The sequence below is a fragment of the Convolutriloba macropyga genome, chromosome 12 (assembly GCF_964194025.1).
Source record: "Convolutriloba macropyga chromosome 12, txConMacr16.3, whole genome shotgun sequence".
Classification (NCBI taxonomy): domain Eukaryota; kingdom Metazoa; phylum Xenacoelomorpha; order Acoela; family Convolutidae; genus Convolutriloba; species Convolutriloba macropyga.
Genome location: NC_134479.1, coordinates 23,348,897 through 23,374,333, shown reverse-complemented (window position 1 = coordinate 23,374,333; position 25,437 = coordinate 23,348,897). Strand labels below are relative to the sequence as shown.

The 25,437-nt window shown below is 33.5% G+C and overlaps 2 protein-coding genes across 5 annotated transcripts in view; both read right to left on the bottom strand.

Annotated features, from left to right (window-relative positions):
- LOC142351109 (nose resistant to fluoxetine protein 6-like) overlaps positions 1 to 4,743 on the bottom strand; it is a 107,623-nt gene extending 102,880 nt beyond the window's left edge. For 3 of the 4 annotated variants that reach the window (XR_012760942.1, XM_075403196.1, XM_075403197.1), the window contains exons 1-3: positions 4,394 to 4,657; positions 3,905 to 4,077; positions 2,277 to 2,455 (exon numbers count right to left, since the gene is read on the bottom strand). Coding sequence is in view for 3 of the 4 variants with exons in the window: in XM_075403196.1 (XP_075259311.1) it covers positions 2,277 to 2,455; positions 3,905 to 4,077; positions 4,394 to 4,551 (510 nt within the window). In the remaining variant the exon portion in view is untranslated. Of the gene's footprint in view, positions 1 to 2,276; positions 2,456 to 3,904; positions 4,078 to 4,393; positions 4,658 to 4,727 lie in introns of those variants that run through there. The other variant, XM_075403198.1, reaches the window with a different exon arrangement.
- Positions 4,744 to 11,320: 6,577 nt separating this feature from the next.
- LOC142351198 (uncharacterized) lies at positions 11,321 to 22,975 on the bottom strand. Its single transcript, XM_075403318.1, has 3 exons — positions 22,853 to 22,975; positions 16,414 to 16,609; positions 11,321 to 11,745 (listed from the first exon to the last, which is right to left on the bottom strand). Exons 1-3 carry the CDS (start codon positions 22,890 to 22,892, stop codon positions 11,391 to 11,393), a joined length of 591 nt encoding a protein of 196 aa, XP_075259433.1. The 5' UTR covers positions 22,893 to 22,975; the 3' UTR covers positions 11,321 to 11,390.
- Positions 22,976 to 25,437: the final 2,462 nt, after the last annotated feature.

Genomic DNA, 25,437 nt, shown 5'->3' with positions numbered 1-25,437 from the left:
AAAATAGGCAAATTTCTAAAAACGAAAAAAAATCTGAAACCCAGTAGTATCAAAGCCAGGAAAAAAAACTTCAGGCTTAAAAACGCAGAGACTAAATTTCAAATAATTAGAATGAAGAAGCATTCTTTCTTTGCCGACACTAAGATGCAAGTTGACCAAATTAAGAAAAAAAGTTGACCAAACTAACTAAAACTGAGAATACTATGACGTGATATTATCACGCCACACAGATAACACCAAGTTAACCTTGGTAAAAGTTTCAAATTTTAGCATTGACAAAGTCTTTCACCGCAATCACCACAAAAACCCAACTCGTTAAGCTGTTTACCGAATTTACCGCAAATAATGGTTTGTTTTTCTTCAAATAGTATCTGATAATGAGAAAACATAACGATTAGCGGATATATATCTTGCAGGGCTTTCCCAACCTTATAAAATACTGGAAAAGTTTGATTTTAGAGCAAGAGAAACTTTAGAAAGCACATTTTGAACGAATTCATGATTTTAATATTTTAAAACTGTTTTCATAATTCATGACAGGATATTTCTTTGATATAGTGAAAACATTACTGAGAAAGGGTTGAAACAGATTTAAGGATTTCTGGGAGGGAGGATATGGTTCGAATGACTTTTAGAAATTCACGCACAGTTCGAAAACCATCGGATTTTAAAATCCTGCTATCAAACCTTGTCCAGAATATGTCCAAGCTTATGGGCTAAATTATTTATTTGGACGCCGAGAAAGGTGGCGCAGAAGTTGCTTCCTAACTTGAATTTTTTCCCTAAAATCGACACGATCTTCGATCTTAATATTTCTGAGGAAACTTTATCACACTAAACGTTTTTTGCCTTCTTTATAATTTGTTCAGTTAAATGAGAAGTTTCTTGTAATCTTAAAATAGGACAAAAATATTCCCAAAGAAACCAAATTTTGACGTTTGCAAACCACTGTTATCACATTAAGATACATTGATGTCAGAAACAATCACTGTTGTTAACAATGGATCTGCTAACCCTAGTCTAAACGTAATGTCAAATTTGTAAGCGAAGTTCCAACTTTCGACAAGGGCCACGACTTCGACGAGAATTTCAAGAAAGAAGTTAAAAATTTATGAAAGGTTTCAAAAAACAAAAAAGTTGAAGATAGAAAGGAAGGACCGGACCGCTTTCTTGATGTCTTAGATTAATTTTGGTGACGCATGCTAATATTATTAATATTGTTTTCTTTAAAATTTTGTCGATGCACAAAATATGTGTACATTCATATCTTGCGACGCTTTAATTTTTTTATGAAGAGAGGCCTTAAGCTTAGATTTAGGACGTTTTTTAATGATTTTTTGGGCCAATTTAAAAATGAAATAACCGAGGTCAAATTTGTAAAAAAAAAAGTCGCAAATTAATCTGAGAGTTGCAAATTAATGTCAAAGTTATAAAATTGTTTGCAAAATAATGTGCGAATTTGCAAAAAGTTGCAAATTAATGTCAAATTTGCAAAACCTGTTTGAAAATATTTGCAAATATAAAACAATATTTTACAAAGTTTGTAATTCATTTTGCAAATTTTTGCAAATTTGACCTTGGGTTTGGACTAGAGAAGCGTGTCTTTTGTTTCCTAATTTTCATTCCTGAAACTTTGTGTCTCTTCTTTTTGCTGTGTCTGACAATTTAGATTGATTGGTAGTTTTTGACAATTTTTCTAGTTTTATCAGCTTCAAGAGTCGCTTATTTTGTTTTGTCAGAGAGTAACGATTTTCAGAGACCGAAAGTTTTATTCTATTTTTGTGTAAAATTTGCTTTTTTAAGCTGTTCTGTCAGCAGCTTTGTTTTTCAATAGTTTTTATTTCGCCCACGCTGGCAAATAAACGAGTCTTGGAAAAAATTTGAATAATTATATTGGAAAATGAATTGAAAAACGTTCCAAATGTTTAACTGAGAAACATAACAAAAATTGTTTAAAAGTTTCGTCTTAGTGTTGTAAATAGGAAAATTGTGCCGCCCTAACGGTATTTTTGAGTTTTTTTTAACCCAAGCATATGCTTTCCTAAGTTTTGAATCAAAATTGAGGAGGAAAAATACACAAAAAAAGATGGACAGATACTGGTACATCAGCGTATTTTGAAAATATAAGTTTCCGACACAATATTATGTATTCACTGTCGTTTTCACTTAAATTTATAATAGCTTCCTGATACCTATTAATCATAATTTCGGTTTCAAAAGATCGAGTGTTTAATAAGAGAAGCATCCAATCTAAACATAATAATTACGATCCTAACCTCAAATATGGACGAAACTTCCTCAATAGAACAACTCGACGGCATGCACACACCCAAACTGATGTTTGCTAATTTAACCAGGAACATCTCAGTGTCTGGAAAAGATGTATTTTTTATTCCAGTGTATCCACTCTTGGCATCAAAACACTCCTGGGGTTGTCCAGGGTGCAATAGATGACCTGAATATTGATTAAAATGTTTTAGCGTATACCCAGGTTCAGGTGCCCGACAAAAGCAAGTATGTCCAGACCACCCCAGACGGAATAACTTTATGTTCAAAATTTCATGTGTTCTATAGTTTTTCTTGCGTCCATATCCAGACTTTCGTTTTTTCATCGGACTTTAGTGCGGTCGTGTGCGTGCGTTAATGACAACATTTGATGTATATAACCTCGAAATATGTTTTAATATCTTTAAACGAGCTTTTGGATTCTAAGAAAAGAATTGAATTTGCTTGCAGTATAATAACACAGACTAACTGCCATTCCTTTTTCAGTAGTGATATTTTTAAAGCAGGGTAGAAGAAACAACCATTGCTGAAACAACTTATATAAAGTTTTTATTTTCAAAGATTATTGCAGAATTTCAAGATGTTTCATGAAATTGAACGCCCTTTTCATGTACTGGAATATTTGATTGTTTTGTAAACCGATACCAACGTGTAGATGATAGTCATGTCAAAATGCCTATCAAGAACTATGATACACGGTGATCTACCCAATTTCCTCTGTATGACAAGCCAGTACTTCCGAGCACCTGCTATAAAAAAAAATCTGGTTTTCAATTTTTGTTTCGCTCTAACGGCGATTCCAGGGCCATCGATTTTATTTCTCAGCATCATATTCCATTTTTGAGCAAAAAAAGTCGTCCGCTCACCTGTTTCCAATATGAAACCCAACATCAAACAAATTTTCTCGATGACAGTCCCTTCGCGTCTCAGTGTTAATGATATTCCATCAAACGACGACACCCAATGGTCCTAACTTAGAGAAGCTCAGGGCCCATAACCTTTTGGCTAAGGGGAACGCAGAGACAAATCTTGTAGTCAAAAATTTTAATTAGATTTTTTGTTTGCATACAGTGGCAATGAACTCAAAATTTAGCCCCCAATTGTTACCTCAAAATACTGCAATATTAGTTTCTTAGTGATCAAGTTTGAATTAAATTTCCCAAATTTCTCATGATATCTGATCTCTTCTAGTTTTTTAAATCAAAATTTACTTCTCAGAGTTCAAGGATTGCCACAAACAAATGAAAAAAAGAGTTGGGATATAGTTGTTATAAAAAGCGCGTGCTAGCTTTTGGTTTCAGTCACTCATTTCATAAAAAACCAAGATATAAAACAGCACGTTGATTGACGTACGCATAAGCTTTCAAGCAATAATCTTTCAACATTAAATTTTCAATGTTGTCTAAATGTTCTCTGGACGATTATGAGTGGCTGCATCTTCTGGACATCATAAATAACAAGTATCATAGAACTTATTCAAATACTAATAACGCTAACATAACCTCTATTTCAATTATTTATAAGAATAAAAAAAATTATTATCATTTCAAAAGAAGGAATTAAAATCAGGAATTGCCGATAGAAAATGTTACTTTTTAAAGAAATTTTAAAACCTTGCCTTCTAAAATCCCAGTGGCGGGCACACCATAAGAATCCCAGAATTTGAACACATCAAAGGGACTCGCGTAACTTTGAATGACCTGCCAGTCATCGTAACACCGACTGTCGTTTCGATGTTGTAAAATATTCTCAAGAACTTCAGGATACGTTTGTAAGAAGTTAGGAATACCTATCTTGTTTACTTTTTCTGACTCTATAGGTATTTCAAATTGGTATCCGAGATTTTGCTTTGCACATTTTAGGAAAACGACCTCTTAATTAGCGATAAATTTTATCGCACAGTTGATAGGGCTGACGATTGCTTGAAATCGGTGATTTGAATCAGATTCTTCTTTGTACGCCAATCTTTTTTCGCAAATTTTATTTAGTGACGCATTTTGAAAATAAATACTTCATAATTGAAAGACATCCAGCAAAAAATTTCTTTTCAGTATTTAGCATTCTTGTATCTATCGATATATTTTGAATAAAAGTGAACAAGATTCCTTTGAGATAATCTGAATCACTTCGATCTTGCGTGATATCTGTCGTTTGAATTAGTCTCACTCGGTCTGCTATCAATTGCATCCTCTCCTGCATGTAACTTGAAGACCTTCCTACATAAAGTATTATAATTAATGAAAAAATTGTTGAAAACATTTTCATAGTTTCATCTAAAACTGAGAATTTTATAAAATCGAAACAGAGAAAAAGCAAATGAAGTTTGTTGATTTGAGCGAACAATTCTTTGAAGTATAAATGAGTCAACCCAATGATTGAACGGAATGTTATAAAATGTGCTGGATCATTATTTTAACAAACAATGTGAGTGGTTTGCGGACCTTAGTTCTGAACCATTTCAATGCTGTAAGGATAATTGGTTGTTCATTTATGTTTTCATGGAATGTTTTCATGGCTTGGAATGTGTTCATGTCACCAATTGTTTGATCAAACACCGCAAATAGTTCAAACAGCACAATCCGAGCTCTCAACAACCATGCGGAGGCAGAAATACGGACATAAAATATGACCAAAATAGTTTTGCATTTTAAGCGTTCATTCACTGGCCACTTTGTATAAAATTTTATTTTTAGCTGAGAATATGCTTTCAACGCAACAATGGCTTTTCGGTCGAAATTCTTTCCTAACATCGGTCTTGTGACTAAGCGTCTCGTTTTTATTTCAAGGTCAATCTTCTACTATCCATTGCCTATATTTTGTAAAAAAAAAAAGATGCTCGCGAGCTTTTAAAAATAAAGCCTGAAATCAGCGGTGAGATGTAAATTTTATCCAGTGCATACTATATAAGGTGAATTATTGCCGTTATTTAGTGCACGACGTACGCTAACTTTAGTGCTGCAAGGAGTAACTTAAATCGCATTGAATAAAATAATAATGAACCGTTTAGGATTTCTTTAAAAAAATCAACGGAAATTGCTACCGTCTAAGCGTTGACTCCTCCACACGGCCCATATACTTTTAATGCGATTTAATGTGATTTGGATTATATGCCGGTCACTCCAGTATCTTCCACTCATTTTCTTCACTTTCTTCACAAAAAACTGGCGGAAAGCTTAGGTTCATGAATAGGATCACTATCTTTCCGAGCAAAGAGTCAGAAATTGCATTTTCGTAACCCCACCTTCAACTATTAATAATTACCGGCTTCGTTGAGCTTATTGGACATATCTAACAAGCATTTTATGTCCATTTGATCATGTTGCACTAGAAAATATATGTGATCGCTTGTCCATGTAACAGATTATTACATTTTTATTTGTCCAGAGATCTCGTAAATTTTCATCCAGAAAATCTGACAGTTCCATCGTTGACTCAAATTTCATTATTTTCAGGAACCTTCTGTCAGAAAGTGAACAATTTTTTGAGCATCATTATTAATAAATCAATGAGAAAGAGTACACCTGTTTTTTTCTTGAAACTGACTTATTTTGAAGCTTTTCTTGAAAAAACTCCTTCATGAATTTCTGTGTGGTTTTGGTTTTTTTTCTAAACCGTCACTTTTTAAACTTTTTTAGGCCTAATTGTCAATTTTGGAGATCTTCCGCTCAATCTTTGGCCTCAAAACAGCCTTCAGACAACGTTTGCTTGCATGTTGTGTACTGGATCTTGATTAAAAAAGATTTGTTTTTGTTTTTTGTCCGAGAAAATTTAACATCTTGGAGCGCAACAACTTAACATCAGAGAACGAACAAAGCGGTTTAATGATCATTACAGTTTAAGTGGAGAGGATGACAATGAAATTTTCCTTTCGCAATTTCGCGCAAACCTTGCTTATGGAGCCGAAACCAAGCTTAAAATGCTTGTTTTTGGTTTACGTAGCTGTTTGGTACCGTATTTGCTCTTGACTGTTTCTGAAAAAATTTACAGTTTTTTCAAGCTCAGATAAGAAAGGTTTGTGAATCATTAATCTCGAATTTCCGGTCCCAAAACGCTTCAGCAAAAAACTTATCAATAAATGAGCAAAAGAAAACTTATCGCTGTTACGCAATCGTAATCAGAAGAAAACGATTTATGAATCCGTTCATATAGTCTGATGATTACAAATAATAGGATTAGTTTCACAAAATCTACGTCAGCTTTGCGTATACTTGATCAACGTTATTTTGATATAATTTCATCAAAGTTTAAATAAACCCCAGTTTATAATAAAATTCAATTTTACAGAGCTTTAATTTTGATATTAAATTTTTTTGTGGAAATGTCACAACGAGCTCACAATGAGCTCAAAGACGAGGTGTTTGTGAAAAAGGATTTCATTTTTTGATAAAAATAACTTGTTAGTAGCTAGCCTCTTGTAGCTCATTTGCTAGTTCTCTAGTTTGTTCAATGTATAAGGTATTATAAATTTGCACATGTCAGTAGCGCATGCTGACTGTGTCTTATAGATCAGAGGTTCCATCACAAAATGAAGCGAAGCAGCAGATCTTGATAACAGTCCCTGCATGGTGGTAGAAAAATTTTAGCCAATTTTTAACAAAAATTTCCAATTTCAATCAAGGAGGCTCGGTAATGTGCGTTCGCACATAAAGTTTCGATCCCGCTCATCCATACTTTTGGCATAAATGTCTACCAAATGATGAACAGTTTTTCAAAAATAAATGTGTATGAACAAAAAGATCGTGTCCAATGCAATCAGTTGAGTAAAACATTATTGATGAGATTATAAAGAAAGCAAGTCAAGACGAAGAACACAATCAAACAACAATTGCAACAAACATTACATACATCCAAAACTTTATGTCCACTTGGAGAAAAAAGTACAACCAAAAAAGAGATTGGGCCACTCCATATTAAGACTCGGTAACATTTATACAAAAAAGAACAAGAAAAACAGCAATTAAAAATTGGCGTATGTTTTTGAAAACATTTAGTTTCAAAGTAATGAAAACCATTCGATAGCAATTTAAAACATCCAACAGGTGTACGATCGGGTACGCCTCTGTAGAAGGGCTTTCAGACCTGTTATTAATAAATTTTTATGCGGTTAAAAAAGAATAAACAGAAAGAGTAAACAAAATATTAATTATAATTTGCGAGAAAACGCTGTCGAAGATAGGAAATTCATAACGAATTATTTAGTACGTTAGATTTTGTACAATTCCACCTTCCTTTTAGGACAATATTATCATATGTGACCCATAATCAAATAGACTAGGCAACAAATTGACAAATAAAGACATAATTGTAAAGTTAAAAGTATTTTCTTTCAATTTTTGAAAACAATTGTTTTCAAAGTCAGGAAAACCCAAGTTTTCTACTCAAATCTGAATATTGGCTCAATTTTTTTTCCAAAAAATGCCAATGAGACCTGCCATTATTCAGGAAATCTCATATGACTAAAAGTACAAAGTAAAAACTAGTCAAAGACAAATGTGAAAAATTCAAATAAATTCTTCGAGAAAGGGGTGCCGAAGCTGATAAAACAATAATCTATGCCTTAAAAGACTTTATATTTTCAATTGTGTCTTATTTTGAACATCAGCAATGTAAAATGTGAACTGCCAAAAATGCGATAAAGTGACAAAAAGAGGAAAAAAACGAGAAAAATGGGCCAATGCCTTAAAATAACAAAAAATGTGAAATCTAGAAGTATCAAAGCCAGAAAACCAAAACTTCACGCGTAAAACCGCAAAAGAGATCTAATTTTATTTCATTAGAGGAAGAAGAAACATTTTTTCTTTGTTGACTTTAAGATACAAGTCAACCAAATTAAAAGAATAATAGTGGCAAGGTTCAATAAGCCATTATTTATATAAAAATCAATTAATTTTAAAAGCCAAAACGACCATAGTCTTTCGTGTAAAGAAACTAGACACCGTAATTTGGAGCTGAATAGGAAGCCAATTGGACCTATCAACCGTCAGCTTTGATTTGATTTGTTCTGTTCTGTATTTAACAAAAAAGATCGAGTTTTTAAAAGAAAAGACTGAATGATTACAATCTGAATTTTTTTTTGGATTGTAACAGTCCACGAATGGACCAAAACCATCGTTGCTATTGGTGTTCGACCTTTACAAAAATTACGAAAAGGACTGTGTTTTCAATAATTATGAAATAAAATTAGCAAAAAAACGGCCAAAAATTAATTACAGACTACTCTCAATGGAAGAGAAATTAGAACTAGATACCTAGGTAGCTTACAAAGATTGTGTTTGTTGTTTTTGGGTGTGTACTTTCGGTAAATTTAATCAAAGTGGACTAAAGGAGCATATTTCGGGTAATTTTTGATGAAAAAGGCTGAATTCCGAAAAATTTAGTTAAAATTTTAACCAAAAAAAAAGCTCCATTTTTGTCTCTAAAAACAAAATCACCAGTGCTTTTGTTAACAATTTTTACATATTTTTTCACAAAATTGGCAAAATTTTAGTGAAAAATTCCTGAAAGTGTGAATAAATAATACGCAAATAGGTCTAATATTCACAAAAATTTAAACCACGATAACTCGCACTAGAAAACGAAACTCTAAAAAAATTTTATTTCCATATTCTACTCTGGACGGGCTTTTTAGTGCTACCACTCACAACTCTCTACGATAATTATATCGATCAGTCAAAATTGTCTGAACAAAAAAACGAGATCAGTATATACCCCCCCCCCCCCCCCCCCCCCCCAAGAGGGGTCGGAACAATCATGTATCTTGGTATCTCTATCGAAAAACAAAGTATTGAAATCAAAAAATAATATTTCAATTTTTTAATCCAGTAAAAGCGCAGTTTTGCGCGAGTTGATCAGCATTGTATTTTACATGGTGGAATAATTTTTGATAATACTGATTTTCAATCTCTTGTATTAAAAACAACTGATTTGGTTTTATGGAGAAAGATCGGTTCGATATTTATAGACCCATAGAAAACGATGTTAATCAGAAAATTGAAAATCTGTTCTCACAAAAGGTTTCGAAAAGCAGCAAATATTTATGTTATCTAGGAAGCTAAATTTTGAAGTTTGTAAGGAGAGAATGGAAACGAATCTGACTGTGCGAATATGTAAAAAAAAGAAAACAGAAAACATTAAATTTTTGAGCTTTATTATTTCTTCAAGATATCAATTGATTGCCAATGCTTACTCAGCAATAGTTGTAACAGTTCAAAGGCTTTTCAGTGGTACATTTTTTTGTCCCTGGCCGCAAAAGATATACATCGACCAACACTACCAATTAACGTAGGGCTGGCCTGAAGGTACTTTTATCTCAACTGGAGGTTTCGAACAAATAAATGCAGACTGTTTCATTGTTTTGTCTAAAGAACCTTGAAAATATGTGGAATTATGTACAGAAAGAAAAAAAACTTATAAGCAATCAAAATTTCTATTAAACCAACCCACAGGCTCAAATTAGAAAGTGCGTCCGTTTTTTCAAAACACTTTAATTCTATTATGCATTTTTTTTATTATTTCCCTGATAGTTAGATAAGCGGCTCCTTCTCTTTGATTTTTCTGAATTAGGGATTGTTTTGCTTCGAGTGCTATCCGGCATTCTACTGGTTATTTTTTTTTTAGCTGAAACAAGTTTGTTCATAACTTTTTATTTTGACTTCTTATGTTTCGATCATTTACATCTGTTTTTGAACAATGGACTTTAACAGTAGCTTATTTTGCAATATGCTGTTATTAGGAACGGGTAATCTCTTTCAAGGTAACAAAGTTTTTTTGAGATTTTCGGATTTTTTCCCACCTGCACACATTTTTTGCACAATTTTCTGAAGACTTTTGGCTTTCAAAATCTGATAAACAGGTAACGCTCGGCGGGCAATAATTTGCAATGGAAACCCTAAAATGGTTTTAAAAGTCTATAAGGCGCTTAACGCAGTAAAGTTGCTGTAAACGGCACTTTTGATTATTTGTGACCCAAAAATTGTGAAGTTTTTCTTGTTTTTTTCCGTTTGTTTGAAATTTTCTGAAACAGAGTTTGCTTAAGCACTTAGTGATCTGGTGCAAACTAAAATTGCTCTTGATAACGGTTTTTTTAGGTATACATTTCTTAATGCAAATATAATTAGAAAAATAGGTAATAGTTTTTTTTTTTCATTTTTGAGGTCTTGTTTGAAAACTTATGTCATTTTTTGAGTTCTTCTATCTATCTATGTGAGCCAATGAATTGTATTTAGTTGTTAATAATGGGCAAATGCATTGTTTATATTTGCTAAGTGGATGGTTATCTTGCAAAATTCTTGCAAGTTTATTTTGCACCCTTTCTTCCCTAATTGGATGAACTTCAACATTTAAATAATTATTAATTACGAAACTCAATCAAATTGGATAATAAGTAAAATATATGCACAAAATTACAAAATTGCGTCATTTGAACCATCTTATACAAGTCGGTTATTAGCAAACATCTCAATTTGGTGAGAACTTTATCTGTATCTGGCATTTTGCGTTTTTCCCTAGTCATAACCAGAATGCGCTATTGAAAGATAATGCAAGATTCCTGTACACAATTCAGTCAATTTTTAATCTTCTAAAAATATATGATAGTGCGAGCTGAATTTTTTTTGGGAATGGAAATATTATATTGCACCATTCTTGAAAGTTTATTTGGGATAATTTTTGTCCTCATTGAAAGAAATTAATAAAATTTAATTAATCGTTTATTGCATAAATCAATCAACTTGGGTAATATGTAAAGTGTATGTACAAAACAACAAAAAGGCAAAATTGCTTCAATTGAACAAACTCATACAAGTTCGTTAGTAAAATCACGAATTCATTCTGCTGCTATTTTGCCCTTATTAATTACGCTGACATTTTGTCCTAACTCAACCCGTCAACAGCCCGGTTCAAATGATATAGTTCATTTCTTACCGTGTCCTGTAATTTAGAGCGCAATTGTTTTTTTGCGTATATTACTAATGCTATTATTAATTGTTATTCAAACAAAATATTGTATTGTAACAACTCTCTCCCACATTTATTTCAACCCTCTCCCAAATTATAACCTATAATACCTCCAATTTTTGGAGAAGACGCGACGTGTGTAGGTTTTTTTATTTTATATCAAGTTCACAAACTGCATATTGAGGATATGATTCGTCGTCACAGTTGCCATCCCAGACCGTATCATCTTCTGCACTCACGGTACAATATTCCCTGTGCCCTAAATTGTTTGGTTCACCTTTTGAAAACATCCCATCTCTCATCCGAACTGGATTTTCGCATGTTCCTTGCCAATGACTTATGAATTTTGGCATTCGTCCAGTTCCGTTGCAGTAACGCGGTCTCACATATCCGAGCCAGATATGAGTGTATGATTTGAAGCCGTAAATTTCATCTGCAAGCCAACTACGCATTGCAGTAATTTCGTCCTTTGATTGGGGTTCAAATACGTGACCCTCAGGTACACTACAAAAGACATCCCACGTTTAGATCCTCATATGAAAGGGCATGCGTCGAAACGTCCCCTGATTAGACTAAAGTGCGTTCGAAAACCTATTCTGATCAGACTAGTGTGCGCTCAAAATTTTCTCTCATCAGACTAGTGTGCGCTCGAAACTGCCTCTGATCAGACCCTCCCAGTCCGAAGTGACATCTGATCAGACATGTTCCAGACCATTGTCCAGACTAAAGTGCGCTCGAAGCCTTTTCGAGACCGTGTAATTCGAGCGCACCGGGAAAATTAATTCGAGCTCTCAAAGATTATCTGATCAGGGGTCATTTCGGTCTGGCCACATTGACCTGGGCAGGTTTATTTGGCTCTGGCAGTTTTGTGAAAAGATTTTAGACAGTTTTAGACGGTTTTATTAATAGAAGTTTTATAATTCAGACTTGGCTCTTTTTTATGAAGATTCTACTTAAAACCTGCCTATGATCCAGAGTTGAATATTTTCTTGACGCAAAAACTCAAGCTAGTTTTTTCTCAGAAAAATTAGAAACAGAAAAAAAAACTGATCACGCAAAATTTATGGCTGTATTATTTACTTGAACTGTCGAAAGCATGCCATTAGCAAAAAATTCAAACGCAATTTTCAGAATCAAATTTAAGGACTCAATAGCAGCTTTCAGAGACCATAATTGGGTTGTAAGGATCATCGAGACTTCGAGACCACTGTCTTCGTTTTAAATAAAACTCCAAGTAATTGCTTTACTTTTTGTAAAATCTCCTTCACGAGTAGTTTTAAGGAAAAACAGTCGATTACGTTCCCCAAATTACGATTCTATGCAATATAGAGTCCGTTTATTTCGTTTTATCCTATTGTTGTATTTTTTGTTCCTTTTGATTCGAGATCCCGAGGTGGTCTTACACAGTTAAAATGTTGCCCTACGTGAACTTAAATCGTGTAAGATGTGATCAGATACTTATCAGATAGTATTTAAATTTTGCTGAAATTTTATCCTATAAGATCTGATAAGTATTTTATCAGATCTTAAACGATAAAGGTTCACGTAAGTTAAATTTTCTATCGTGTAAGATTTAATAAGACATATTTCATTGATTTCAATATTGCCGAATAACGTAGTCGAGTCTTTATGAAAGCTAAAAAAATTCAGCCAGCTCACCATGTATGAAACAAAAAAGTTTGTTCAGTCAGATTCGGCCGCAGTCTTATTCTGAGCCTTAACTAGAATTTGATCGTGCAAGATCTGATCAATTTTGAGAAACTTTGATCCTATAAGTATTTTCACGAAACTTTCGTAAGTGATTTGTAAGATCCTACGCGATTAAAAAATCTCAAATGTTTGAGTCTTATTGACCCATATTACACCGTCGAGCACATACGCGATGTAAAGCCATCTCTTTTCTTTGGTTCATATACTGTCTTTTCATTGATAAAACAATAGATCTCACTCTTCTCGTGGAGTAAGTCATGGTCTTATCAGAGACTATCATCAACAATAACGATAATTTTCTCTGTTTAAAATCCGGGTACATATCGACTAGAGATTTTGGCCAGAGCAAAATATGCTCAGAATATCATCAAGTTGATAATGAAGGACTTTTCATTAGAATTATAGTTTAATCCTTTACCATGAAAATTATTTTTATCCCAAAGAAATATCAACGTTTTCAAACAAGAAGGAGGCTCAGAAAACAAGGATTGCTTAAAGATGTCTGACCCCTCTCATACACTTTTTGACTTAATTTTCTTCTCAATGAGGAAGAGATGGAAATATTTCAAAATTTCATAGATTTTGCACAAATCACTAAACAAACAAAGTATCGCCGCATTACATGGCCTAAGAGACTTGCTATTAACAAGAGGAGGAGACAAATAAAACTTAATTTTCAAGTAACAACCAACATTATTTACACCTTACATTGATTTCTAAGAAAACTCAGTAACGAAATCAAAAAGGCATCAGATAAAAACCTAAATAACAAAATTAAGTTGTGTTGCACGAAAATTTATAGATCCTGGCCCTATTGAGACTAACGCAAACACAGCAGAAAGAGCACAGCTCAAATACAAATTTCCAATTTTTTAGAACAATTATTCCCGAAGTAATTAAATCCGTTAAGTGTCAACTGAGATATATTAAACGGATCATTTATTGCTATTGATGTATATTAGTAGGAGCATCCGAGACCTCTCGTTTATATCTCTGGAGTATGCAATTGAGGCCCGCATCATCCGCAAAATGTCATACGACTGAAAAAAGCACAAAAAATCAGTAAGCCATTAGTTGAAAACAAAAGACATATGAAGATGATTCTGATCTGTCATTACAGATACTAGCTAAAAATTGACAAACGTGAGATAAAAAGCTACAAAATTCAAAAATTCATTATCTTTTTTAAAACCAATTTTCACTAAAAATTATGAAAATGATATGCAATCAGCTTAAAAAACGGGTTATCTTGCAACTCCTTACAAGGACAATTGGGCTATTGGGTTTTCCATTAGTGGGATTAAAATATCAGAAAACAAAATCGTAGAAATCAAAAAAATTGAGACCTTATAAACTGCATAATCAAAACAAATAAACATTTAAAATTGTTGTATGATTCAGCAAAAAGTAGATCAGACCAGTCAAAATTGAGAATAAGTAACATGCTCACAAAATTAACAAAATAATGGAAGTTTCAAAAATTCTTTTGTTTCTTAAAATTATTTCATCTGATAGTCTTTAAAACTATAGCTAAAAGTAAACTCATTAAATTGGTTCTTTTACACATCAGGAAGAAAAAATATTCATCATTCTTCATTCGGAATATATTGAACCACTACAGAAAAAAAAACAAAAAACAACGGCACAAATTTTAAAAAAAATCTAATAATTTATGCAGGAGAACAATGTTGCAGCCGGGAAATAAAAAGAAATTCACAAAAATTATGTTCGATTCCGCATTTTTTTAAACGTCAATTGGTTCGGTCATCAAAGGGATAGTTTGTCAAGTCAACAAAAAACCTCAAAAAATGCAAAAACATGTAAAAATCACAACGTTTTTATTTTTAAAAACTGGTAGAATCCATTAGTTATTAAAAAAACTAAAATTGACTGCAAAAATTGATTCAACTAAAATTGAGATTGAGCTGTCTTTACCTAGACAGAGTACAAGTTGACTTAAGTAAGATAAAAAGGTCCAACTTTCAAGAATTCACCGATATTTTCTAAAAGCAATTGTATCGATGGTCATGACAATATATAAGAGCAATTAGATATCAATGGTTTAAATTTAGGTAACTGAAAGAAACAATAGGATTTAACTTATTAGTAGAACTAAGTGAGCAGACTGCAGAGAAATAAACTCATGCTAATGACAAGAGTGCAATGAAAGTTCACAAAAACAAATTGCAAAGCCAAAAAGCAAATATCTCATCCAGGAAACCTATTTTTAACGGGGTTTGAATGATACCATTCAGAAATCTCTAGGAAAAAACATTGATCAGCAAAATTGTAAAGAAGAAAACCCGTTTGAGTATATATAGTTCCTACTCCCACTGAAGTTGGATCGCAACAATGAATCAGTTTTTTAAGCACTGAAATATAGTAAATTACGCTTGTCAAAGTGCCTTCATATCAATTGATCAATTGATGGCGAAATTTAGGCCGACCTATGTGGATCAGTTTTCACCGTTACTGGCAACTCACTAATGCCGGGTAGTTTTGTACCATTGAAAAAAAATTGTTTTTTTTTGGCAAATTGATGTTTTGTATGCATTAATCTTTTTTTGCATGATTAAAATTTGATTAATATTTTTTCTCCGTTTTTTTTCAAAAAGAGGAATTCTACATTTATAATTCTCCTTTACCTTGTAAATTCTTAATATGTCTTATGCAAAGACCGAAATCGGGCTACATTCACTGCAGAAACAGTTTACAGGACCTAAAACACGTTTTACTCTCTTAGACAACCAAAAATTGTCGGCTGAAATCAGCTTACCGCGCTCACAAAATACTTTACTTAATGTACATAAATTTAATTACATTAAATTCTTGCTGGCGCACTATCACACTTTTTTCATAAGCTTCTTTGTTCCAGGATCATTTTTGCTTTCGCGGTTTTTTTTGCTGAAATATGTTCAACCGATAAAGTATTTCAATTCCATCTTCACAATAGTAAAAATAATCCTTTAAATGTGTAAAACTTCATTTCATTGGGCAGACAGTATTAAGTTATTTTGCTTAGATTCCTATCCCGTACCTAAATCTCAGTAACAATCAGTACTGATTCAGAACACTTTCAAATTTTAGTACTGATTCAGAAGGATATCAGAACCAACTGCGAAATGATCTCTGAATTTCTCTGAATCAGAGAAAAAATCAGAGAAAGTATTCTGTGTTTTTCTGAATCAGAAGATAATTCAGAATGAATCACTGAATCAACTCTGAATCAGACCAATTCAGTACAAATTGTGACCTGAATTAGATTCTGACTCAGCACTGAATTCAGCTGAAAGTTAGGTACGGGATGTAATATCACCTCGGGTAGTTGGTTCAATTAGCAATGCTCTTGAAAAAACTAAGATGGAATGAGTGTTTTTTACTTGAAGCATTTAAGAACATTTGTTTATACTTCTACAAGATTATCAAAAACTTCATCAAAATGCTTTGAATTAAAAAATGTACCTGAAATGCAAGGGTTCGTGGAAACTGCGAGCAGATATTCGGCATATGCGAGCGCTCTCATAAAAGTTGGTGAAAGGTTCTTGAAGTGCCTTGAAACATCGGCTTTTCGCAAACCCCAAATCACGCAGTACCATAGAATGCTTTGCACTTTGAAATAGCGGAGGGCAATCCTGATAATCTGGATGTCCCATTTTGACTGAAAGAAACATAATGCTCAGCTTTTGAGCATATAGCCGTTGAAACAAAACTTCTTTGAACCCGGGTCGAGATGTCACCGCCATTCAACAGAAAATTATGTAAGATAAGCGAAGAATGTGGAAAATTTTGTAAAATAAGCACCCGAGCCGAGGATTGCCCCAAAAATAACGGTGAAAAGAGTGTAAAGGGTGTAAAAATAAAAAAAAATAATTAACGGTGGAAAAGTGTGCTTTCAAGAGTGTAATTTTAAAAAATAAAGGTGGAAGGAGGTAGTTAGGATCAATCCCCCGACATTCCCTCTGTCCAACATGTTACTTTCCCTATTTGCATTAAACATTGCGCCGACTGCTAGACCAATTTAACATTTAAATTTGGTTATAATGTAAATTCTAGAAGAGTATAATTTTTTATCAGTCCACCTTAAATTACACTCTTTGCAAGGATTGTAAAAAGAGTGGAGAAAAGAGAGTAAAAACAGTTGAGTTTATTTAAAATTACCTTTTTACAATATTTTCCCCGATAAAAAGGATTTGAATTTGTGTTACACTCTAATCCCAGCTAATTAGGGGTGGGTTAAGTGTCAAACCTTGGCCCGGGTGATCAATGCGGTGAAATTACATAAATTAAGCGATGAATGTGCTGAAAAGAAAACGTTATCACCTGGTAGCGGTGAAATTACATAAATTCACTGCTTTGAAAAAAAGTTTCCAAATTATGTGAGGTAAGCAGTGATCGCAGTGAAATTAGATGAACTCATTGCTTAGCTTAGTGGTGAAATTACCTAAATTCACCGTTTAGAAAATGTTTTGAATTGCTCATACATCTTAGACAACCAAAAATTGTCGGCTGAAATCAGCTTACCGCGCTCACAAAATACTTTACTTAATGTACATAAATTTAATTACATTAAATTCTTGCTGGCGCACTATCACACTTTTTTCATAAGCTTCTTTGTTCCAGGATCATTTTTGCTTTCGCGGTTTTTTTTTTGCTGAAATATGTTCAACCGATAAAGTATTTCAATTCCATCTTCACAATAGTAAAAATAATCCTTTAAATGTGTAAAACTTCATTTCATTGGGCAGACAGTATTAAGTTATTTTGCTTAGATTCCTATCCCGTACCTAAATCTCAGTAACAATCAGTACTGATTCAGAACACTTTCAAATTTTAGTACTGATTCAGAAGGATATCAGAACCAACTGCGAAATGATCTCTGAATTTCTCTGAATCAGAGAAAAAATCAGAGAAAGTATTCTGTGTTTTTCTGAATCAGAAGATAATTCAGAATGAATCACTGAATCAACTCTTTTTAGATCATACATCTTTTTAGATATTTTTAAGCGGTAAAATTTTGTAATTTCACAACCAAAGTAAACGGTAATTTTACAAAAAAGTCACCACATTTCACCACTAAAACCTGCAATTTCACCGCTATCCTTACAAAAATTCAAGGCGCATGTTTCACAGAAATTAGAGTTATTTAAATTCAAAACAAATATGCTGGAAATAAGTGAGCAGCGGGGTGGTGGAAGAAGAAGTAGCTGGCATGCAGGACGTTAGTGGTTCGAACACATGTAAGGCAGGTAAGTTGTAGTAAGCAGGCAAATGTGATAAGTTTTTGTAAGTTCACTGCTCAATCTAGCGGTGAAATTAAATAATTTCACCGCAAAATCATGAACGAAAAATGCGATGAAAACTATAAAAAATTTAAACGCTTATCATACATATTTCTCTAATTTTTCCTGGACCCAGGAAGCCAGTGAAGCTTTGAAAAAGTTTGAAGAATTTTAGTATGATCAGAATATTCAGTACATGACAAATATCAGTTTCGAAATGAAAATATAATTAATATTCTGTCAGTTTCTACTGCTACAGCAAGTTTGTTTAGCTTAAAACACACTGATATGAATTTGATATATTAATAATTAAAAGTTTCTTGAGATGCCAAAATTTCTGTCTTTTATAGATTTGAGTTTTAAAAGTTGTTTACATATGTTGCAAAGAATATAAAAGAATGTGACATTGAAGAAATTGCAAAAAGTTAATTTAACGTAATCTGGGTGAAAAAAATAACAAATGTCTAAGATGCTCTGATCTCCACTTGCGATTCAATGAATTGTGTAATCTACACGGATCTTTTTGTGATAATCTGCTCTTTCAATTCAAAAATCAGCACAACAGTATTGATCATTTTTTTTAATTCTATGACAGAAATGATCCTGCAAGGCATGGACATGACAGAAGGGATCTTACAGAATCTGTTAGGCAAGTTTCTTTCTAAAATGCTTATCTTTCAGCAGATCCTTTAAAGCGAATTGCCTTCCAGAAAAAAAGTTGCCACCCAGGCTGAGGTCACAAGAAAAACATCTCGCAGTGCGACAATTCATATCTTCTACGCCAAGTCCACGCCAGATCTAAGATTTTGACAACACTTTTTCCAAGTCCACCCAAGATTTTGGTCTTCCCAAGAGCCAAAATACTGTTTTCCAGATCCTAGCAAGATCTTGCAGCATTTTCCAAAAAGAACGCATTAGGAATAATCCATAGTGATGGATCGCAAACCTATTCATTGAAAAAGTGTAAACTTCAAGTTTGCCATGCAAGATGCTGCAAGAGAAAGAGTCTATGTTGTGAGATGTTGCAGCTTTTAGAAGAAAGTATTGCATGGCACTGATTCGTCTGCCTAACATCCAGGTAAGATCTAGCAAGAAAACTTTTCCTCGACTAGAGTTTATGAATTTTGGCTTTGTGAGTTTTTATAGCGCCAAGTGGATTTCGAAATAAGACTTTGAAGAATACGATTTGCCTTTGCTTATTGTCCACCAAACAAAATAGTTCGGTCAAATATTCCCCTAGTGGATTGATGAATTCTTCTTGCCTAGTGGGGCTTTGGTATAATTTCTTGCGCCTAACTTAGATGTATGCATTTTTATCTCACAGCGTTTTTTTATTGAACTTATTTGCTATTTATATTCTCAAATTATATTTATATACTCAGCAGCTAAAAATATACTCAAATTATTCTTTTTACTATACCTACTTTTCTGTTGTCAGTGACATTGCTCATTTGTTATAGCAACGTCATTATGTCCAGACCTTCTCAGACAAAAATTTGTTTTCCAGTTTTTCGTGTGATCCTAATATTTTTGTGCCTTCTTCGTGCGTTCTTCGCGCATTCAACAGTTAATGTTTTCAGAATTTTGCGCGCTCATATCCAGGTGTTCAAAAAACTTTATGCGTTATCGGAGCGTTCAAGAGCACGTATGTCCTGACTTTTTTGTTTTCAAAAAGTTTCTGCAAACGTTATCTCAAAGAAAGCATTAGTCCAGGACTCTCGTGCAGTCTTCTTCAGCGAACACGACAATTACCTGCGTTCAATTTTATTTGTGGCTTCAAACGCACGTATGTCCAGAGTTTTTGTGTTCATTTTTTGCGTGTTCGTTGTGCGTTTAAAAGTACGTATTTCAAAACTGTCGTGCGTTCATATCCAGGTCTATATCAATACTTATGCATATGAGTACAAATCTTTTTTTAAAAGTGTTCCTTTCCAGTATCGATTAAAAACATTTAGGGGTTTGATGCAGTGCCTAGGTAGTTTAATAAAAAGTAAGTGCGAAAATGCGACTTGAATATATTGGTTGAAAGGGTGCCATTGATCCATGAATTGAAGCGTGATTTGTTTGTAACATCAATATTATTCTATAGATCAAGGGCAAAGGTCGTCTCATATAGGCATTCATATTTTTGTACCATCAACATTTAGCCATTTTTGAGCTCAAATGAGTTAAGTTATCTGCGTAGAAAGCTTTAACTTGAGTCGGCACCCAAATAAGAGAGTCGAATCAACCAAGAGTTCAACAGTTTTCGCTTTTTTTCAGATAGAAAATTTTTTTGTGCGCTTGAGGGACGTTATGTTCAAATTTTCATGCGTTCAAAGGTGCCTATGTCCATGCTTTCATGCGATTAAAATTTCCTAGGATCAGATTTTCATGCTCTCGAGGTTTCCTATATCCAAAATTCTCTGTGTTAAAGTTGCCTATGCCCAAACTTTTGTGCGAACATTTATGTTTCTACAAAGTGTAGTTTTGAAGGCATGATGCCTCCATGAGCGTCCATTTTGTTCTGGACCTATCCACTTTTGCTCTTGAACCTCAACCTGGGTTGCGATTAGTGCGGTGGAAAAAGTTTTCCCAGCTGAAAAAAAACGCTTTTGCAGTACAGAAATGATTTACATCCTATTCATCAAAAACGTTAGAACTTCTTATGGTAACTTGAAAAGGTATAGATTGAATTTCGCTTAATATTTGATCCAAGTATTCGATGTAAAAATAGACAAACTTGTACCAACAAAACACATTTTCACAAGTTAAACGGCTTCTTTTCAGGAGCAGTTTTAGTACCAATTCGAAAATAACTTATTTAAACTAATATGAAAATCAGGTGCAAAAGAGCAGAAATTAGGGAGTCTAGTTCTCAGAAAAAAACGAAAACAGTGCTCACCAAATCCTCATAAGCTAAAGATGGGCCGTTTTCTCTAAAAAGCAGTGTTTGCCTGTCTTTTCGTCTGGGTTGAGATGTTGAAATTCTATTTCTGTTTAAAAATTATGTTTTTAACCACTGAAATGTTTAGAAATTTTGTATATTGTATTTGTTCAAAAAAGGGGTGTTGCTTTGCTATTATCTAATGCATATATCAATGGTTACTTTTTCAAAATATCAATGATTACTTTTTTACATATGAAATAATAACTGCTTGTGTTACAAAATATCTTTTAAGAAAAAAATTCTTTTTACGAGAAAACGCAAAAGGAGAATTCAATTTATCAGTGGGTAAGTAGCTTTTTTGAGCTAAAAAAGATCATACAAAAATCAGAGTCGATTCCTTGAACTAGAATGCTAAAATCGTGTTGATATAGAAAATATTCCTCAAGACATTCAAACTACCAATTAAAGTGTAGTTTCCGTATTTGTTTTTGAGAAAGGGTGTAGTAAATAACAAGTTATGCAATGCATTAGGTTGTAAAGGCGCTAACGGAAACCTGGGTTCAAGTCTTTTTTGAAGGGCAGTGTTTTGTTGTTTTTTGTAAAAAATGAGTTCAATTTGTGTGAAAAATTTTTTGCTGCTCCAGTCCAGCAGACCGAACAAAAACGACACAGGAAATGATTGGTATGTTTGGTATTATTGATACGTTTGGTTTCTTCAAAATTCTGTTTTCAAACGTAAAATATTGTCCATTCGATTCAGAGTGTTAAATTTTAGATTTGGTATATTGGTTCTGAACGAAAGATGATCCTCCCTATGTTCGGTTTCTTACTTTCAATATCCAGCGTCCGTATGTTTGGTTTGAAAAAGAAGAGATAAAAAATACCATAAAAATTGTAGTTTGCCCATAAAATTTGTACTTTTTTTTACTATGCAGTAAAATGTCGTGACGAAATTTTAATTCATTTGGATTCAAACGTACCGCTCGAAAAATTTCTACGAAAAATATATTGATAGAAGAAAATAAGAAACTTCATTAACTTTTTTTCTGGCTCTTTTACAGAACTCGTTAAACCCATGATTTTTGCGTGTTTTCAAGTTGACAAATCAAAAGATTTGTTTAACACCGATGGGGATTCAGTTCAAAAATTCACACTCACTAGGTTATGACATGATCATGAGAATATGAGTCCCTGTGTATTGAAACCAAATGGACGGTTTCTTACGTTAAAAATTGAATATACCGACTCTAAGAAACTCAGCATACTTAATCTAAAACATAGAGAATGACGACTATTCTATTTCCTTTAAAACCAAACATACCGAAACAAAAAAACATGCGGACGATATCAAATTTAAAAAGTAAGCGCATTTTTTCCGGACTACAACCGGACAAAAAGGCGTTTTTCTTACGTTTACAAGCAAAGTTTTCTTGGCTGGAGTAGCTTCATCACATTCGAAGCATAGGAATGTGCGTACATAAATATTTAAATTGGCAGGTAACATCTTTTTTATTCAACGCAACTAACACATTCCAAAAAAATTGATATGAAAAACTCCAGCCAGGAGAAGCACCCGCTTCTGTTCAAGGATATTCCATCAATTTTTGCAAAAATGGAGATTCCCCAAATCATCTCACCACATTGGTGGAAAAGCATAACAACAGAACGAAGAACAAAAATTCATCCAAATCACTAATATAAACTCTTTCAAGTATTTTCCTAGAAGCCTGAACTTAAGTAAGAGTTCATCTACCTGATGTCAAGATTATTATCAACATCGTTGAGAACCTCATCTTTCAGGCGTAATTGGGGTTTGCTTTAGATTAGATTTTTTTTTGCAAATGTGAAAGAAAAGAGTATATGTACAATAAACATAACTCTGTTCAATTTGATTCAGATTCTGGTCAATTTCTATTTTTTTTCAATGTGAAAGAATGAGGTAATTGAGCCCACATGCTGATAACTCAAAGAAAAAGTTAAAAGCAGAGATCGGAGAAAACTAGTTTGGCACAACTGCTTTATGTCTGCCCATAGGTTTCTTCAAAAGCTTTCTATGGCGCTCATTCGAAATAGAAAACTACAATGATGGCATTTTTAACTGCCACTGTTTGATAATTACTTAACCTTCCCGGGTCGAGGTTTGGTGGTGAATTTTCGTAAGAAATTCGGTGAAATGCGGTGAAAAAAATAATTTTCACCGCGTATTTCTTACATCTTTTTGCGGTGAATGCGGTGAATCGCGGTGAATTATTTTTTTTCACCGCGTTCTCGGTATTCTTACAAAAAAGAAGCGTCCCCACACCGGTTCGAACCTCTGACCTCCTGCATGCCTTCTTATGCTTATTCCACTGCGCCAACTGTCACTTAGGTCTTTGTTATTTCTTGTGAATTTAAATCAGATTAGGTAAACTTTGGAAACCATATGCGGTGAATTTTTGTGAGAAATGCGGTGAAAGGTGGTGAATTATTATTTTTCACCGCATTCACCGCATTCACCGCATTTCTTACATTAATTTGCCATAATAGTCTATGCGGTGAAATTTTGTAAGAAATGCGGTGAATTTGGTGGTGAATTTTTGTAAGAAATGCGGTGAAAAGCGGTGAATTATTTTTTTTCACCGCATTCACTGCAATCACCGCATTTCTTACGAAAATTCACCGCATTCACCGCATTTCTTACGAAAATTCACCCTAAAACCTCGACCCGGGTTGTAGCCCAATGCTAATATTTTCTGAGATAAAATAATGTTCTAATGTTTTGCTCTACAGTAAATGTATATTTTTTTTTGTAAATTGATAAAAAAAATTACACAAATGTATACCAATATTCTTTGAAGTAAAGTTCCAACTTGTGAATATTTAAGATCCTCTTATAGAAACCAATTCGAGGACCAAACATTACTAACCCGTACTGAGCCCCCAGAGACCATCAGGCCTGTTTCAGAAAAAAAATCAGGCAAGTTCGCAGGCCCGATTCAGAGTCTGATCATGTCAATTACAAGGCTGTTAAGAGAACTCTCCAGAGTCGATCTCTGAGGTTTCTATTGACAGAGAAAAATCAAGACTTGGGGGTCTCTGCCCAGAGAAATCCCAAGTCTTGGGTCTCTCTGCCAAGAGAAGGTCCAAGTCTTGGGTCACTCTGTGCAGAGTACAACCAAGACTTGATGACCTCTTGTCAGGCAAGACACAAAATTTGGGATTTCTCTTGGCAGAAAGGATCCATGACTTGATTTTTTCTGGACAGAGGTTAGAATGGTGCATTTTCTAGGTTCATGGGCGTTTTTAACATACGTTTGAGTACCCTAAAGTACAAATAAAGCGCCAATTATGATTATGAATGCTATTTAAACTATTTTTTGTGGCTCTTGGTAAGGTATGGTAACCTTTTCAAAATTTGAACAACTCCTTGACAAGCTTGAAAAAAATATATTTAAAAAAAAACATTTTCCAAACCAACGAAAAAACCGTTTGAAAATCTAACTTTTTTGCTAAGCAAGCTAGGTCAAAAATACTTTTTGACTTGGATCCCAGGTATATAGGGGAACTTTGATTTGTAGTAACAATAGATTTGGACAACTCCTTGACTAGCTTGAAAAAAATATTTTTTAAAAATTCATTTTGCAACTGAGTTAAAATAATCTTTTCGTTACTTTCATAACAACTTATGGCTTGTATTTTAGGATCTAGTTTTGAGTTGTGTAAGTTGTAAAGACTGTTTTTTGTTTAAAAAAGTCCTCAAGGTTGTTTGATCCAGTTAATTCGCAAATGTTTTTTTTGAACTTCAGTTTGCATCTAGTCTTTTTTGAGACGTAAGTTGTAAGCATTGCTTTTATCTGGGCCAAAATTTCCCTATTTTGCATTTTGCAATGATTTTCTAGAGCTGAACGTTTTTCGTCTTGATTAAAAACTTAAACTGTAAGAAATATCAATGATGCGCTATTCAGTTACTTAAAAAAATGTGAAGAAGAAATGTTGTCTCTCTATTTTTCGGAACCAAATGAAACCCAGCTTATAATTCCCCGACTGTTGATACAGAAAACCCAAAGACTGAGAGAAGAAGATATGCAATGAAAATTCTTGCTGAATTCTTAAAGATGACAAAGTTTCAAAAATATTTTTCTACAGAAATTAGAACAGGATTAATTTAACCGACCGCAAATGAATAAAAATAATCTTTTCGTTACTTTCTTAACAACTTCTGGCTTGTGTTTTAAGATCTTTTTTTGAGCTGTGTAAGTTGTAAAGACTGACTATCGTTTAAAAAAGTCCACAAGGTAATTTGATCCAGTTAATCCGCAAACGTTTTTTTTTTGAACCTCAGTTTGCAGCTAATTTTTT

What these genes read in the sequence shown, in the direction of transcription:
- LOC142351198 (XM_075403318.1), bottom strand. Translation starts at nt 22,892, where the DNA reads ATGAGGTTCTCAACGATGTTGATAATAATCTTGACATCAG. An exon ending in GATAATAATCTTGACATCAG is followed by an intron (nt 16,610 to 22,852) that starts GTAGATGAACTC and finishes TGTTTCTTTCAG; the next exon opens with TCAAAATGGGACATCCAGAT. An exon ending in CACGAACCCTTGCATTTCAG is followed by an intron (nt 11,746 to 16,413) that starts GTACATTTTTTA and finishes TGTCTTTTGTAG; the next exon opens with TGTACCTGAGGGTCACGTAT.